Source organism: Typha latifolia, chromosome 6 (genome assembly GCF_019914945.1).
Source record: "Typha latifolia isolate L0001 chromosome 6, TyphaL0001v2, whole genome shotgun sequence".
Classification (NCBI taxonomy): Eukaryota; Viridiplantae; Streptophyta; class Magnoliopsida; order Poales; family Typhaceae; genus Typha; species Typha latifolia.
Window position 1 is genome coordinate 5,886,116 of NC_133091.1, and position 19,138 is coordinate 5,905,253.

The 19,138-nt window shown below is 34.3% G+C and overlaps 1 protein-coding gene across 1 annotated transcript; it reads right to left on the reverse strand.

The window, feature by feature from the left end:
* Positions 1-6,334: 6,334 nt before the first annotated feature.
* LOC140791493 (probable mediator of RNA polymerase II transcription subunit 26b) lies at positions 6,335-9,858 on the reverse strand. Its single transcript, XM_073142087.1, has 9 exons — positions 8,818-9,858; positions 8,637-8,705; positions 8,455-8,537; positions 7,899-7,951; positions 7,697-7,815; positions 7,550-7,577; positions 7,110-7,453; positions 6,933-7,023; positions 6,335-6,824 (listed from the first exon to the last, which is right to left on the reverse strand). Exons 1-9 carry the CDS (start codon positions 9,223-9,225, stop codon positions 6,700-6,702), a joined length of 1,320 nt encoding a protein of 439 aa, XP_072998188.1. The 5' UTR covers positions 9,226-9,858; the 3' UTR covers positions 6,335-6,699.
* Positions 9,859-19,138: the final 9,280 nt, after the last annotated feature.

A 19,138-nucleotide genomic window follows, 5' to 3' on the forward strand; every position in this document is an offset into this window, starting at 1 on the left:
CTCTCGAAAAAGTCTCCATCATACCGCCAAAATCCCACTCCCAACCTCCACCAAAAAAAAAATACCAAACCCCATGTAAAAACTAGCATTAAAAATTGATTTTTTTTTTATTTTGATAATTTGATGATCACTTTATGTATTAGAGGTGTATTGGCTTTATAACTTACATATTAAATCTTAAATTTCAAGCTTTAATTAAATTTTATTTACTTTCAGCTTAATTCATTTGTTTAAGACTTTTGGACTCGTTTAAGGCTTAGGCTTCATTAAAAATTACGCTCATTTAAAGCTTAGGCTTGACTCGAGCTCAGCTTGACTTGAGCTGAACCGAGCCTAAGCCTAATATACACCTCAAAATTAATTACTAATCAAACTAAGTCACAACCAGTTCACTCAAGCTTGGCTCATTCACACCCCCTAACATAGGTAGGTCATAAGTGTTAGTTAAGCAATGTGAACTAATATAACTTGTCATGTGGATATCCTATTTATATGCAATATTATGACGATATTAAGGACCTTATTTTTCCTAGATAAAGGCTACCTAATAATAACAATTTACCAATAGCATAAAAAAATTAAAAGGTAGAATCCCATCATTAGTACATAAGGAATAATACCTACATTATTTTCCTCAGTGATTCAGCTTTCATAAAAAGTTGAGTTTGAAGTCAATAAAATGAATCTATAATTCCTACTCATCACTAGTTGAAATTTTAGAATTGGTTTCAACGTTTGTGATAACACTCTTTTTTAGCTATTGGTATCAAAACTAGATGTTCACCATTTCTAGACTAATTTGAAATAGTTTGATGATAACACAATTGAATTAATGCCTTTATCAGCTAGGTTACTTGTTCTCTATCATACTTTCTTATAGTATTATTGGTAGCTCTTTTTAATAAAACTTAGTTGTCATAAAATCAATAGTTTTTTTATGCATATATAAATACCCTTCAAAATTATCATGTTTGTTTGTGTGCCCCTCTAAATTTGAAATATATATATATATCATTTAAAACTCTTATTTTTCTATGGATACCCTACATTATTTTCCTAAGTGATTCAGCTTTCATAAAAAGTTGAGTTTGAAGTCGATAAAATGAACCTATAATTCTTATCATCACTAGTTAAAATTTTAGAATTGGTTTCAACATTTGTGATAACACTCTTTTAGCAATTGGTATCAGAACCAAATGTTCACCATTTCTAGACTAATCTGAAATAGTTTGATGATAACACGATTGAATTGGTGTCTTTATCAGCAAGGTTACCTGTTCTCTATCATACTCTCTTATAGTATTATTGGTAGCTTTTCTTAATAAAACTTGGTTGTTGTAAAATCAACGATTTTTTTATACATATATAAATACCCTTCAAAAATCTCATGTTTATTTGTGTGCCCCTCTAAATTTGAAATCTACGTGTGTGTTGTGTGTATGTGTGTGTGTGTGTATATATATATCCTTTAAAACCCTTATTTTTCTATGGATACCCCTTGGAGTTAACTAACTATTAAAATTTAAACAATCTCGACATAAAAAGATGAAACTGTCATCATTCTAATTTTCATAAATTTTTCCTAGTTAAGAATATTTTTATTTTTTATATTAAATTATCAAAACTTAATTTGAAAAGTAACCAGTCATGTATCTATACAAATAACATATATTATAAGAAGTAGTATACAAGCAAATAAGCAATTTGTGAAGGGTATACAGGCAGAAAGAAAACCCTAAAAGTCTGGGGCTTTCATTGAGTTATTATTGAGTCACAATTACAGGGTAAAATGAAGTTCACATGTGATTTAATTGAAGGGGTTATCCATGAGATCATTATTGGTGTGAAAATGAGCTTCACATGTCAAATATATATATTTGATTTGTAGTAATGTGGACAATAGGGATGGATTAGATGACATTTCTATTGGGATCCAATTTCTAGAACAAATCCAAATATTAAATAGCTGATGTACTATTCTGTTCAACATATCCATACCAAACAGAACAAACTTTAGACCAACCACACAAGTTATACAAGAGTGATGGATAATTTAAGGGCTCTTGGTTTAATATGTCACACCAACCCTGGAAGAAATGTATTAATTTCCTGTTGACATATTCCCACATCTAATTTGTTAGGTATATTTTGCAAAAGATCACCTTTTGTTAGTTGATAACAAACATACATATATATGTTACTTTGACTGACTACTCTTCGTCTCTAGACTATAATTTAGTGTAAAATGATCAATAAAAAAAATTTTAAAAAAAATCTCATAAGACACATTCTACACAAGTTTACTAAAATATATCTAAGGAAAATGTCTTTGAAGAGGTTTTGAATTTTGTGAGGGTACTCTAAACAAGAGAGAGTATTTTAAAACTTAGAAGAGAAGGAAAAAAAAAAAAAGAATGGACAAGATTATTAGATATTTAGGGAAAAGAGTGGACAAAAAAGAGCTCTCTTCTCTTTGCAGCTTTTTCCATTGACTTTATTTTCCCCATTATTGCTTAAAAGAAAAGAATTAGTCACAAAATCACTAAAACGGAAGGTATTATATGAGAATTTTTTAAAACATTTTGTAATAGTGGGTCCGTTACTTTTGACCAAATTATATATTAAAGGAGAGTAAATACAGGTGATCAAATTGCATGTCAATTTGGCAATAAAGATTACAGGCCAGAGAGAGTTGAATTAGAAGGGGTGGATAGCAAATTGAGATGCCAAACGAACAAGAATAAAAGATAATAATAAGAATAAAAACAAGTCATAGATAACAATGTTAGGATAAAGGAAAGATTGGAAGTGATTGGAGATGATCGGTTGATCTTACCACAGGAATGGTGATGAGCAGAAGTGGGCCAATTCCGCATACGAAGGGGTCCCTTTTGCTATTGCAATTTAGTCCCGCTTGACTGTAGTGGGTTTATGCGTCATCCCTGAGATAAGATATGAGATATATTTTACACGGGTCTTGTCTCTCTCATCCATCTACAAGGTGTATCAGAAGCAATCTTGCTAAAAGTCAGATAAGATTTTGCACTTATTCCAACTCTATGAGTTGTTGACCAAACTATAATTTTATTTATTTGTTAAAATAGATGAACCACAAATTTAAGCATTAAAATAGATATATTTTCCTATAGCCCTAAGTAAAACGGTTAAATATTAAGTGTTTTATTAAAAATATTAATAAGATTAGTATTTTGCCAAGTAAAATAGTAATTTTATCCGTGTTTTTATTGAAATGTTTTAGATAATATTTCATATCCTCTGCCCTAAGAAGCTCTTTACTTTAAAAACACTTAACAGTTAATAATTACATATTTTTATCAGGACTATAATAAAATAAACTATTTTTTTATGGTGAATAAGTTTTAAAATATATCTAGTTTGGTCAAAAACTCTAACTCTATTTTCAAAGTTCATTAATTTGAGGGTCGTTTCACTCAAATCTAAAATGATTTTAATTTTACACCATCATGAGAGAAATACAAGCATTTAATTATATTGAGTTTATTAATCTATCGTATAAAACTAAGTAGGTATATTTTATATAGTCAATGCATATTTTATTATATTAGAATGCACATAATTTATATTTACAATGCAAATTAGAATGCACATCTCTTTATATAAATTATATATTTTATTATAAAAATATGTACTAAAGAAATTTAAGAACTTAATCTTACTAAAACTAGTATTATTATAGTTATCTCGTATAATATACTAAATCAATGAGTAATGGCATTACTTGATATTTCATCTAATTATCATAATATATTTTAATTAATAAAGTTATCTAATAACATAAATTAAGTTAATAAACAGTCATTATGTGTATGTACAATTCATTAGGTAGATTACTTAATTCAAAATTTATTAGAAGCAAAAGTTACGATAATAAAAAATAATAAAAATTTGATTGAGAAAGTTGATGGAAATTTATATCATAATAAACTGGCATAAAAGCTGGAATAAAATAAGTAGGAAAAACAAAACTCCAACTAATAGTTGGAACAATTTATCCAAGAATAAAGAGAGAGGGACTATGTTTGACCAGGATGAATTATACCTAATTCAAGCATAACTGTTTGACCGAATAAACTCTGGATAAATTAGTTATCCTTGACTTATTTTGCCTGGTTTATTATCTGCAATTTTTCAAATAACACCCTACATTATAGTGGTTTTGTGATTACCATCCTGTCCCTCAGCAGTTAAATTTTTATTGATAGAACTAATTGCCCTCCCAAAAAAAAATATATTCTTTTTTATTTCCAAATGAGTACATTCTAATATTTGAAACTAAACTATTATATTTCATTAGATTATAATAATAAATAATATATTTATATGATTAGAGGCATTTTCTCTCAAGGGTATTGTTTTAAATCCACTCAACCAAGTCCATGCAACCAAATTAAGCATCCATGTCTTAACCTAAACTTTACTCTATCCAGTCTAATTATGTTTGCATGACAATTTTATACCAAAACCTTGCACAAATCCAAAGTAAGGTTTTATTTTATTTTTTTAATGTATTCCTTTCTAAAATCTCTTATTTCAAACGTATCAAAAAATAATATTTACATGCATATCGCTCAAATACTTGTAGAAATACTTAGTAGTGTTCACGGGTTTAAGAGAATTTCCAAACATTTGACTCTAATTATTGACTATATTACCATTATGAAGGAGTATGATCCTAATAAATGTAGATGTTGACACCGATTAGAATAAATTAATTTGATCCATAGATTTAAGTCATAAGATTAGAACAGATAAGTATGTGTCAATCCTTTCCTTCTCTTTCCCCTTTTCATCTTTGGTCTAATCCATCGCTATTCTATGAACTCAATTGGTAATTAATAATACTCAAAGTGTGCTTATTTTTCAACCTCACAGGCTTCACCAAACCTCATAGTTGAGTATATCTTTTTTAAGAAGCAAAACATTGCATCAATGCAGCAAGTAGAATAGAGTTGTTATCAGAGACAGCAGTTTCAATTAATATAAATTGGTGATTATTCTGAGTGATTCTTAGTACTATTAAGACTTCTAAATATATTTATTATGGAATGTAGAAATAGATATAGATTGCTAAGCATCCATAAAACATGGCATCTTTCAATCTCAACCACATAGGTAGGTAAATTTTGGTATACAACTCTAATTTGGTCAAAAACGATACAAAAGACCATATAAAGAAAATTTTCTTGCATACCTTATTAAAACCACTCTATGTTTTATTTTTATTATCTTTTACGCATTATATATGGCTATTTATTATTCGAAATATAACAACTATAACTGATGAAATAGAGAATATTCACTACTTTTGAAAATAAACTAAAAGTACATCTCATATGACTTCAAAAAAAACTTATTCAAAACTATTAATGCATATTTTCAACTAGAGTTAATTTTATTTATCTCTATGGTGTGAACATTAGGATTCGGATGATAAATATCTATATATTATTTAGGAATAATTTCACTTAGACTCATGAATTATAACTATTTTTTATATACATTCTCTTAACTTTTTTTATTACTTATATACACATCTGCTTGCTTGAACCAAGAAAAAGAAAGTAATTGTGAATCTCTAAACAAAAAAAAACAAAAAAAAAATTTGCTCATGAGGTATATTATATGTGGTAAACAAAAAAATTCAAAAAATGCAGGTGAAAACGATGGTAGTTCAAGAAATTTTCTGTTTTTTTTCTAACTCAAAGACTTGCTTGCTTTGAGACAAGTCTTTGGAGGAAAAGATGGGATTTGGGAAGAAAGGGTTAAAGGAATAGTGATTAATAAAATAGAGAGAATAGGGCAACAATTACTAAGATGAGAATAGTCAGAGAAATGTGGCTACAAACAAAGGGCACAGCTGTTTAGGAAATGGAGATGAAAGGGGTCCCATTTTCCACATGCTCAAACTACTCCCACAGCCCACCTGATTATATTATTCTCATTCTCAGAAGACAATCCATGGAAGCAAACAATCCTTTGGGATAATTTTCTTCTTCAAGACTGGACCCCATAATTGACCCTCAGGGGTACTGAATCAGATCAATTTTGATATATTTTGTTCACAATTTGTTTCATTTCTTGACTTTATTTTTTATTTTTTATTCATCTTTCCCTTTTCAATTGGGTCCAAAGGCTTCTTGTCATTTATTGACTTAGTCATGGTCACACTTTGACTGAGAGTAATCGATCCAAGTAAATTCTCCAAGGGTTAATCACATAAAAAAAATTAATTAGTGCCAAAAAGAGCACTATTTGTAGCATAACTTCCATAATTTGGGGAATAGAAGAGCAGTTTAGAACAAGAACAAAATTCAAGATTAAAAATGGTATGTGGTATTTCTACAAATGTGACAAATGAACCAACCATTTTGATTGGGTTAGATAAAAATTCCACCTCTCAAAATGTCCAAGTAGATTGAAGCACTGCACAATAACTTCCCACTTTACAGTCTTCTCTGCTACTTCCCCAGCCCACCCACCCCCAATGCCACTCTATAATCATAGTAAATATTAATAACAATTCCTCCACTTCCTGCACTGCCAACTGAGATAAGCTGGTCAATGGAGTTTTAGCAGCAAGAGGTCTTCTTCCACTTGAGTTAAGTAACACAGTCCAAGGCAACACTTTGGTTCTCCGGTCAGAAAAAATCAACAGAACTACCGGCGCCCGCTAGCCCAACTCCTAACACTGTTCTTGTGTTTTACAATAGCATTTCTATTTTGGTGCCCCAACTTTGGTATGTCATGCAGCTCCATCACTTGTATCGTTCGCTGTTTCTTTGCTGCATCAGATGAAATGTGAAGGATCCATAAGAATAACTACTGCATTTCAACGCGAACTAACTAAAAGACTGCAGATGTGGATTTGTAAGTTAAAACAGAATACATACCATTTTCTGCTTGCTGATAACCTTCATGAAGTTTCCTCTTTGCAATCTCTAGCCTAGCTCGATCCGAAGCTTCTATAGAATTCTTTGAATTCTAGAGAAAGTGAAGAAATCACTCAATTAGAATCAGTCTATTCACATGCTAGTCATTTCATGCATCAATAGAACACAGATACTTACGTCAGGAGGAGACATCAGAGGTTTTCTTCGGACAGCAGAGAAATCTTGTGGTTGCTTAGGTTTCATCTCACGCTCAGAAGCTGGCTTTAATGGTCTCCCAGGGCCAGATTCAGCATTACCAGGCTTTCTTAGTTTGTTCGTGATGCTTCCAGGCTTTGCTAGATTAGCTGAGGCTTCTTGTGGCTTTGTTTGCCTTGGTGCTGGCTCTTGCCTTCTTATTTGAACTTTCACTTCTGGATTAACCATCTGGCATGAGGGCTGTGGCTTCCGCACTGATTCATGGTTTATTGGCGGCCTTCTTCCATTATTCCTCTGTTTGTCAAACTCCCCAATACTTCTAAAGTCTGCAGAGAAATCAGCAACAGAAATTTGCCATTAATACATGGGGAACTTAGCAAGAAAGCAAACAATAACCAAGGAGGAGATTATCAAACACTCACTTCCATCATCATCCATTCCATCAAAGAACTTCAACCACGAGCGACAAGGCAACAAGAAAAGAAAGCCAGTCAGTTATGTTAATAAGACATTCCCCTGCTTGGAAGAGTCAGTGGACTGAGACACAAGTATATCATATAGACTTATACCTCAGCAAGCTCGATGGTAGTCGTCTGGGTGGCTAATAAAGCTCCCTCATCTAGAGGAGGAGAAGGGAGGCCTTCTTCCTCATCAAGGACAGAAGGATTAACAGATGCAGGAGAATTGTCTGTAAATTGCAAGATCATGATTAGCTATATAAGTGTAAAACATCCAGGAAGATAATGCAGCGCCAAGTTATTTTCTTCTTACCTGCAATGGCAGCTGTAGCATTAACCCACTCATCAACTAAAACCTTCCAACCTCTGCAGCACAGAGCAATTTGAGTAACATTAGTCATCAAAAACATCCAATGTAGATACAGCTAATAATTACTAAACTCTCTTTCCATTAATATATGGTGGCTCCAGAAAAGACAGGCACAAGTGCATTAATAACTAAAAGTTCATGTTTAATATAATTGTCGCTACCTACTTAAGATGTAAACTATATCCTTTTACAACTAAATCTTGCAAACATAGAGGCTATAACGAATGTAACGGTCCTGCGAACAATGAACAAGAGTGCAGCAGAGCCGACAATTTAACAAAGATCATATAAGGCATCGACAACAATACGGTAATGATATAACTGATTGTCTAATTCCCAGAAAGCAAGGAGCTGATTGTAATCCAGATTAATTGATTCAATGCCAACACGTCCGCAAGAAAAGCAGAAATTTCTTGATATGGATAAACATGATCTATTTTGCATGCATAGAGGAAACTAATCAATTTTTTGCACTATAACCATAAAGTATCAAACTTACTCTATCAGAGTGCGAACAAGGTGGCGAATTTGCTTTGAGTTATGTTTCCGCAGACCATTGACAGCCTTTCCAATTTCAGTTGCCTAACATCCCCAAGAAAGTATGAAGTTAATGACCAGCAAAGAGAAACAATCTACCGATAACGGGAAACGAACAAGGTCAAGAGGCCACTCAATCCACACCTTCAATGTTTCCACAGAGAGTTGCATCAATTGCAGCCTCCTCAGTGACTCAAACAAGATTTCATCCGACTGCAATATTAGGAATGCAGTGAGTTAATCAACACGACCAACACCAGAAAGAAGAACAATTGCAAGTAATTGATCACTTTAACCAAAATTCATGAGAGAAAGTGCCACAAACCTGATCTTGTTTGTTCGTAAAGATCTCTTTTATTCTCAGAACCTCCCCAACCATCTGGCTCTCCTCTTCGATCTCCTCGGTGAGCGCCTCGGCCTCGTCGTAGCTGTAGATGCTAACGACGTGGCGCAAGTCCTCGAACACCTCGTTGCAGCTATCCATCTTGCTATCCTTCTCCACCTCTCTCTTCACACTCCCATCTCCTTCCTCCGTGACCCGATCGCACCCGAAGCACCGCGGCAGGGCCGCAGTGTAGAGCTTCTCCGCAATCTGATCCCTCCGGCTCCGGAATTCCTGAGGATAATCCGACGCCGCAACGAGGATCGCGTGGTCGATCACCTCGAAGATGTCGGAGCTGGCGCCGTGGAAGAACTTCCTGTAGTAATCCAGCGACCCGGACGAGCCCGCCATGGCGGCGGAGATCGGACTCCCGGCGGTCACCAAAATCGAATCTTGACGGCGTATTACGGCTCCGCCGGGCGAGGAATCCAAGTGGGTCACGACCGATCCCGGTGGCCGATCCAGGTTCCGATCGGATCGAGACGGGGAACCGAGAAACCGGGTTCGCCTATCTCGCTCAAGACACGACCAAGAAAGGAAACCCAAACAACAACAAATCGGATTTCTTTTTTCTCTTTTCTTGTCCCACCTCCAAATCCAAAACAAGTTATTCGATCTTTCACAGTTTCTGATTAAAGACCTGAAGAACTCCAACCGACCAAGATGAGATTTTTCTCCGTGTTTTTCTCTCGAAAGGCGTGGAAACAAGAAGCTTGAATCCAGGAGAAGGTGAGAGAAGAAGAGGGAAAAAAAAAAAAGGCGAACTCTATATCTACTTCTCTCTCTTTCTCTCTCTCAATAATTAAAATTTATCCTTCTTTTCTTTCAATCTATCTCTCTTTTCTCTCTCACCTTCCTCCTTCCTCCTTCCTCCTCTCCTCCCCCAATACAAGAAAAGGGGGGACGAATACCAGAGACGGATAGGGACGGGTGGCTACTGGCTAATTAGCTCGGATAGCGAATCCAACAACCAACCCCAAACACAAAGTTCCCAAATTCCCACCCTTTTATTTAACCCCTTATTAAATCCCCTCCCCATTTTTATACTAATACAAGAAACCGTCTCCTCCCCCTCCTCTGTACACTCGAATCCAAATACCATTAGGATTCTTAATTACTGTTATAAGATAACAATCATAATACCAGGATAAAAGGCTAAAATTTAACTTTTGCACGTATACACATTTTGTTCCAACCTTGTCCAAATACACCTAGGATTATTTTTTTAATTTTCTTTTTCCCACGAAAATTCTTTGCAGATTATAATTTCTTTTATACAAGGGAAACTATATGGGAGAAGAATAAATAATAAGGGCATTTCAGTCAAACGAATACTGATATTATTTTTATAAAAATTAAGGCCTTAAGGGGAGGTAAGATTTATTTTTTCCAAGGAAACACTTTTCGCCTAACATCTGCGTGTGGTCAAAATGTGCTACATATTAATTCTTACGTAGCTAGTATCTACGACTTTGCCATGCAGTCGAGGGATCTACCTTTGGATTCTATCATCATTAATATGTTACTTATGGCGTTGTCATAAGAACACCTTTAAGTTAAATTTAACCTAACAGTATTTTAGTGACAAGTTAACTTCAGCAGGGTGAATTAACTGTAAGGTGTTTTGTAAGATGTTTTTGAGATATTAAAAGTCAAATGATAAATACATATTAATCATATTCTATAATTTATATAATTTTACTTATTAAATTACTAAAAATTTTTGATAAATTGAACATGATAAAAGAGATAATTTAACTCAAAATTTTATAGGGTGTAAATTTAAAAATAAGTAAAATGTAGGATGTTATTTAAAAATTTCCTTAAAAATAGAGGGTATGGTAGTTTAATAAATTTCCTAATTTTTCAAAGGGCTCGCGTTAAAGCACGTGGGATGCGTTGTTTGACTCGTCTTTCAGTACACCGCGTCCGGCGTCTCATCTCGTCATCTCCCCCTCTCTCTCTCTCTTAATCTGAGCGCTTAGAAATGAGTGTGGTGATGCTTCGGTTAGGGATCGTCCTAAATCGGACGGTCATGATCTTTTAACGCTAAATATGAAGGTCTTTTTTAAAAAAATAAAATTTGAATCTCGTGTTAGATTTCTATTTTCAAACCGGGCTTTGTATTTTTACCAGCTCGCCGCGTTGAATGGTCGGTTCGGGGTGGTGTCACCGCCAGTAAGGATTAGGAAATTTAGTCGAACGACTCGGAGTGGAAGCTGGAGCGACGGGATTTGTGAAGGTCCTGGGAGCTTTGACCGGGAGCGGTAAGCGGAACGCGGTCAGGCTTCGAGTTTTTTCGAAACTACGGAAAGGTAGACTAGATCGTGGTCTCAGTCTCGCGTCATATCTCGGCTGCTACTGAGGGAAATTACGAGAATGCCACGCGGTTTTCGTAAAATCTGAAGCGGTTTCAGAATTCTGTCTACGGACCGGGCGATTTTGCCGAATAAGCGTAAGCCTATTTTAATATAGTGATGTCTATAGTAATATAATAATCCAACGATAGCTTATTTTAATACTAATTTATTAGTATTTGTATTGAGAATTACTGATGTTGTTATACCAAATAATAAAAATATACTTGATTGGATCAAAAGTAGTAGTATTAGTAGCAGTAGTAATATGTATTATATTTTTTTATTACAATTGCACACTTAAAATATTCTATATATACTCACTATGAGAAAATTACTATGTATTGTATGGTAATGTGAGATTATACGTTCGCATTACAAATAATGATCTAGCACTTTATGTAACATAATCATACGCTGCGAGAAAATAACCATGCACTACGTGATAATGTGGGTTATGACCCCACATTGCAGGAAAAATCATGCACTCTATATAAAATAATCATGTATTGAGAGAAAATAATAATACATTGCGAGGTAATTTTAGACTAATGCAGGGTTATAACCTCGCATTACATGGTTATAATCTTGCACTATAAAAAAATAACATCACTTTGTAATAATTTTTTAAAGCATTACGGAGGAATAACTATACACTGCGAGATAATTTTAGACCAATGCAGGGTTATAAGCGTAAATTGCGAAAAAATAACCTCGTAATATAACAATATTTTGAATATTATGAGGAAATAATTATGCACCATAAAGTTATTTTGAAAGAGTGTGAGCTTAATATTTTTTATTTTTATAAAATTTACTAGTCTAAGAAAAAAAAAGATAGAATCTCAATTGTATGTGAGATGATCAATAGTTAAGAAAAGAGAAAGAGGAGAGAGAAAATCTCAACTATAACTCAAATGATCGATATTTAAGACAGAGATAGAGGAGAGAAAAGGAGTATCAACTGTAGCTGAGGTGATGTGTAATTAAGTGTTGTATAATCTATGGATAAAATAGTAATTATGAGTTATTATTAAATTATTTTTTAAAAATTGTATGAAATAAGATAAGAGAGAATGATGAATTACTATACTATAATAAAGTAAGATGTTTAATTGCTACACCAAAATAATGAAGCTTATTCTAGAATAAGGCTAATTTTTTTAGAAGTGAGTCTATGTGAATAATAGTGATAATTTAAAGGGTGTAAGTGAAATTTATTTTTTATTAAAAGGGAGATGCTACGCCAATTGAAATTTAATTTAAAGAAAAATTTCATATTACCACCTATTTCTTGCTCTTTTTTTTTCATTTTGATCTCTTTTATTCGACCGTCTAAATTGACTTTTATTTATTTTTATTAGAAGTGTTTTAAGAAGTCCTCAGTTTAAACCTCAATATTATATCCTGAAAGGCCATATTAAATTATTAATTATCAAATCTAATTATTGCACAGAGTGATGTGGTTTAGACTCTCATATCACCTCAAAGGAGATATTGTCTTCGGGTCAAACCTTTTATCTAAATTTAGTTAAATATTAGATTTCAATAATAGGATGACTTTCTAGCTTCAAGCTTGAGCATTTGAATGCCTAATAGGAATGCCCACATTCCAACGATCACATGTTGCTTCTCGTATTTTTGGGGTGTTCAAATGCCCAACACGAGGAGACATCTTCGATGATGCATTCGAATACCCTATTCAGATTCCTAGTATGATTTAAATTATTTTTAAGGGTTATTTAGTTTACAATTAATCTATATATATATATTTGTGGAGAACATCCTAATCGAAAGTATCAAGGAACTCTCTCTCTCTCTCTCTCTCTCTCTCTCTCTCTCTCTCTCTCTCTCTCTCTCTCTCTCTCTCTCTCTCTCTCTCTCTCTCTCTCTCTCTCTCTCTCTCTCTCTCTCTCTCTCTCTCTCTCTCTCTCTCTCTCTCTCTCTCTCTCTCTCTCTCTCTCTCTCTCTCTCTCATGTTTTCTGAAGCCTAAGCTAACACTTACCAAGCCAACGCCACCTCCTCTCTCCATCGTCTGCCGGTTCCTCTAGTTTTATAGGATCGACACACTCCTCCTTCCACTCCTCCTTCCTTTTCCATTCTACTCTCCTAGGTTACTATTATCTTTACTCTTGTCACTGTAACCCCTCCATCTCCACCATCTAGATCTCACCATCCCTACCGTAGCCATCACCAAACCATCCTTATAAATACACAATGATGATCAATCCATATCAAAATGGCACCCTATTTATATTAGAAATTTAAGTTTTATTATTAAAAAGTAGAAAGCATGCATTTTTTTTTTCCTACACGCTTCCATCTTGTCACTGCATCAAGCTATTTCAAGTTGGTAATTATTTTAAATTAAACTAAGACTTTTATATCGCCAGCAGAGTAACGAAAAACAAGTAACCATTTTATCTCAACTTTTCTCTTTTTATTTCCTCCAAAACTAGTGCGTCATGTCGAGTTAAGTGAGTTCAAGTCAGGTCAGATTCGAGTCTAGTCAACTATGACTTAACACGAACACAACCCAATTATTAACGGGTTGCATTTAGTAGACCCAAACACGACCCGTTTATTAAACAGGTAACATAACATGACCCGTATAACCTGTTTAATAAATGAATCGTGTCAAACTAACATATCAATCCGACATGATTAACCCAATTAACAATTTACAGCATGAAAAAATATCATTTCTATTTCAAAATACAAAATAACATAGGCATACAAGATAACAAGATGAAATCACAATAAAATAATTCTTATACAAAATAACAAAATAATTTAAAAAACAAGATCGTCACTATTCACCACTGCCGGATATATCACCAGCATGGCAACATTCACCACCAGCACCTCATAGACCCTAAGGCCTTGGAGTTCCTATTATCTCCCTCGTTCACCACCTACTAGCAGTATTAGATCTAGTGTTGAATCCATCACTAGTGCCTCGGTGGTGACTTAGTCGTTGTAAGCGAGGGGAGAGGAGCCCTGCCACTAGGCAAGATTGGGCAAGATCAAGGAGTCGACAACATGTGTGCGACGATCAAGGCGAAGGCAGACCCTATTGCTCTTGGTGTCGTTGGCATTCTAAATTGGCTCCTTGAGGACGGTGGTGCCTTGGGGGTGGTTTACCAAGACCTTGCGAGTCACGGCTTCGCCTCATGACGTCAACCCTCTTCTTGAAATCCTCCAACAAGGGGAGTCGAGAGGACTAGAGGGGTCCATATATCTAAATCGAAGAGGGGAAAATGGATGGAATTCAAATGGAGAGAAGTTCTCAAAACTCTAGGAGTGGGTCAACGGTGGCGGCAACACGAGAGACTAATGGGGGAAGTGGGAGATTAGACGAGGAGTTGAGGCTGGCATAGACTCTTTGAGGTTGGTGTCACAAACAATGGCTGCAATGGAAAGCCGAAGGGGTATAAGATAAAATCTGAGGAGGGAGGCTGGGAACTACGACATTTGGAGAGAATAAGGTGTGAGTGAGTTAAGATTAGCCTTAGGTTATATATATTTATATATATTGATATATATATATATATATATATATATATATATATATATATATATATATATATATATATATATAATGGGTTGACCTAACCTGAGCCGACCCGTATACTTAAAATTTTAAACAAGTCAAACGGGTCAATACGAGTCAAGGATATAAACCCGAACACGGCCCGATTATTAATTGGGTTAGGTGGGTTGCCCCATTTATAATCGGAACTTGATTAAACTAAACTCAAACTCGATAATGAGCCGGGTTATCGGCTCGAGTCCATTTTTGCTACCCCTATACAAAAAAAGGATAAAATAGTTCATATATAAAGTCTAAACTTGATCAAGTGACATTCACATTTGAAGGTTATTCACAATTAAGGGGCCAATGTGTCTGAAAAATAAATAATAATAAAAAGTCTAGATGGAAATGGGTAACAAATCAGGTGGTTTATGTGTAATCACTTGGATGAGAATTGGACGGCAAGGATCAGGCCCAGCAGCTGTAGCAAAGAACGGCGGTGGTAGGTTTGTTATTTAATGGAACTACGAGGCGAAATATGGATCTCGGGGGGGGTCATGAATTGGCGGCTGGAACAAAAATCCAAAGGGAGCCCTTGCCGCTTGGCGCTGGATCGCCGCGGGAAACTCAAAAGATACGGCGATCTCTTCCCGATTTGCGCGCAGAATTGCTTGTGGCTCTTGGAAAGAAAAGAATGACGTTTCCCTCCATAAGCCGCTACATTCTCGCCACGTGGCCTTCGCGCGACCAGTCTCGAGATGCTACTGCTTACCCAAGCGTGCAGTCGCGGATTTTTTTTCTTAAAAAAAAAAGGAAGCCAAAAATAAAAAGTTCTGCACTAATTATTGGATGACATTACGTTGCTAAATTAAGAAAAAAGTATTCGACGACAGAATATATTCCGGTTATTTTGCAATCTGTCCTAAACTGGAAGGGTCGGATAAATTGATGAAATTATTTGGAAGAAATATTTTCTTCTAATTCCTGAAATAGCCTCAAGATAAAATAGATTCTTTTTTTCATGTAAGCCCATCAGAATTTGGGATTTTCGTACAGTCCCATTAAAATTCTTGCTTTTTTGCATAAAAGTTCATCAATTTATTTTTATTGGATACCTAATAAAGTTACAAAACATTTAAATGAACTGTTTACACATGAAATGACAACAATACCCTTAACAATATCCTTACACATGAAAGGACCAAAATGCTCTTAGTTCTTTTTCTTAGAGAAATTTATCAAAAACATTGTACATTTTATTATTTATGGACAATTTACACTGTAAACTAATATAATTTATATTTTTATGCTGTTACCCATTATATTTTTAAAACTTTACAATTTCACTTATATTTCTATAAAATAATCATAACACTTTTGAACCTATTTTGATGAAGAAGAGAGAGGATATATATATATATTACTTATCTATTATTCTCCTATAACAACATAAACATACTTTATTTCTTTTTTCAATTGTAACAAAGAGTTTTTCATTGAACTCTCTTTCTTCCACCTCTCCAATAAAAACTTTAGCTAAAAGTTTTACCTAATGCCACCATATTATAGTCATTTTTTACAAAAAAATGTGTTATAAAAGTATATGAGTATAAAATATTATTTTATTATGAAGGTAAAAATGCTCATCCTATACGCATTATAAATAATTCCACGGTGCTAAAAGTGAAGCGAACACTTATGAATTAATAAAAGAGCATCCAGATGAATATAATATTACAATTAAGTATCTTTTTCTGTCAAACTAAGTTAATTTGTTTACAAACTTTATTGAGGTTGAGGATCTCTTGTTAACATTTAAAATATGCCCAATGTATAGAAAAATGTATATTTATTTGGCAGTAAAATGAATAGCCATAGATGTGGATTAGGAGAATATTTGGAACTCATAGATATAATTACAGATTTTGTAAATATTTATCTTTAGGTTATGTAAAAATTTATCTTTTGGATTGCATAAATATATTTATGAATTTTATAAATATATTTGTGGATCCATAGATATATCTCCATAATCAGTAATTACAAAATTTATAATTAATTCTTCAAAATTGATAATTAGTAAGTACAAAATCCAAAGTTAGTATATACAAAGTTTGAAGATACAAACTATGGAATCTAAAGTTAGCATCTCTGAAATCTGTTGTGATCACCATATATAGAATTGAGTTCAATGAAATAAATCATTTAATCTATAACAAAGTGTGATAGAATTATCATATCCGGAATTCATAGTCAGTATCTTAAAAATCCATAGTAATTAACTATAGAATCTATAGTTGTAGTAATAAAGTCTGAAGTGAGCAACTATGGAATTTGGAGTTGGTATCTACAAAGTCCATAGTCAACATATATGGAATTGGAAGATACTAATTGGAAAAACATGAATTCAAGATACACTCCGATAATAATTCAATACAAGTAAAGAATATCTTTATTTCGTATAGGAGAATTCACTAAAGAAAATCTCAAGTCTAAAAATATTTCTTATTTTTCTTTTATTATTACATATAGAATATTTATGAGTAATTATGGATCATAAATACCTATCCATGAATTCTATCAATATATCTATGGACTATAAAGGTAGTATCTAAGAATTCCTTAGTTAAATGTATACCGAAAGTATGTACCATAAAATTTATTTATTTATTTTTATATTTGGCACATTTATTGAGTTGTAGTGCATCATGCCAAATAAAAATTCATGGTGATATTATCATTAAGTATTACTTTAAAATGTAGTTTTACACTCATTACAAACTAGAAGGAATACAAATAATCACACCTTAGAAGATTTTGAATTAGTTTATGTACAAAAAGTATTACTTTCACTTATATGATATGATCACGTGGGTTAAGTTAGTGGAGTCAGGTCAGTCAAGTTAAGCCAAATTGAGTTAGTCAATTAAATTTGCTTATTGCTTTAAATTTTAAATAAAATAGATGTAAGCCCAATATAGTGAATTAGACCCAATCTACTAGGGTTTCTCCGGTGCCACCATCACTAGTAGCCACTGTAGCTTACGAGCCACCAACATGGGCGAAGATGTTATTAAAAGAACTTGAAGTAGATGCAAGCTTCCCTCCGAGCCTTGGTAGAGGCTCTAAGAACCACCCACCACCACCCTGTACCACCATTGTTGCCGGCCATGATAGAACTGGCCCATTCACGATCATTAATTTCAACTTGCAAGGGAGGAGAAGATCCCACCTCAATAGACCCATCTAGCATCGCCAATGCCACCGGCCATAGTGGAACCAACCTAGCCGCAGCTAAAAAACTCCACCCGTGAGGAAAGTGGAGGGGAGCCCTAAACCGTGGCAACCACCACTCCTCCAACTACGGTGGAGACCACCATACCTCTTGTAATAACCCAGATCTAGATAATAATAATAATAATAATATATAAATTAAATTAAAAAAAAGACAAAAAGAAAGAAAAAAAAGTAATTTAAAAAAATAATAAATTTAGTGTTGAATGGCATGAGCATGTGCCATGCAGCTTGTGGGCACGCGTTGAGGGCGCCACGTGCGTCCACAACTGCCAGCCCAGCTAATCGAGCTGGGCCAGCTGGCTGCGGTGGGCCCCGGTGCCGCCGCCTTCCTCCCCTAGCACCGCCTGTCTCTTTTTCTTCTCTTCCCCATCTCTCTCTTTTGGTATCTCTCTCTCTCTCTCACTCACTCTCAAACACACACTCTCTCTTTACTACCGCCGCCGACCTTGTCGCTGCCGCCGCCACCTCCACTGACGCCGGTGAGCCTTTTTCCTCTCTCTCTCCCTCTCCCCCTCTCTCTTTCTCGCTCCCTTTCTTTCCTTTTCCCTCTCGGGTTCGCCGAATCGAGTCGTTGGCGAGAGGTTAGCTGCTGGCTGGCTAGCAGCAGTCGAGCCCCTCCCCGCTGGCCAGGCTCCTCCTCCCTTCCCTTCATTTCTTCTTCTCTTCTCCTCTTTCTTCTTCCTTCTTCTTCTTCTTCCTTTCTTCTCCTTCTTCGTTAGCTTCTTCTCCTTCATTAGCTTCTTCTCCTCATCTTTCTACAAGGCTTATTTATTTTTATAAAGTAACGATTACATAGTCCCTAATTAATCAAAATGGAGTGAGAACCACAATTTATTTATAATTAAATTTTTATTCATAGTCATATGTTTATTTATAATTATAATATATATATATATTGTATTCATATATTCAGCCTTTTATTTTATTTTATTCTATAATGTCATACTTAGACTATTTTCTTTTATCTAAAAAGGAGCAATCCTTTTATTTTCATTTTATAACTGACCTTTTATAATAATAGTATGTTCTTAACATTAAAAGTTTATTTATAATATAAATCTAACTGGTTATAAA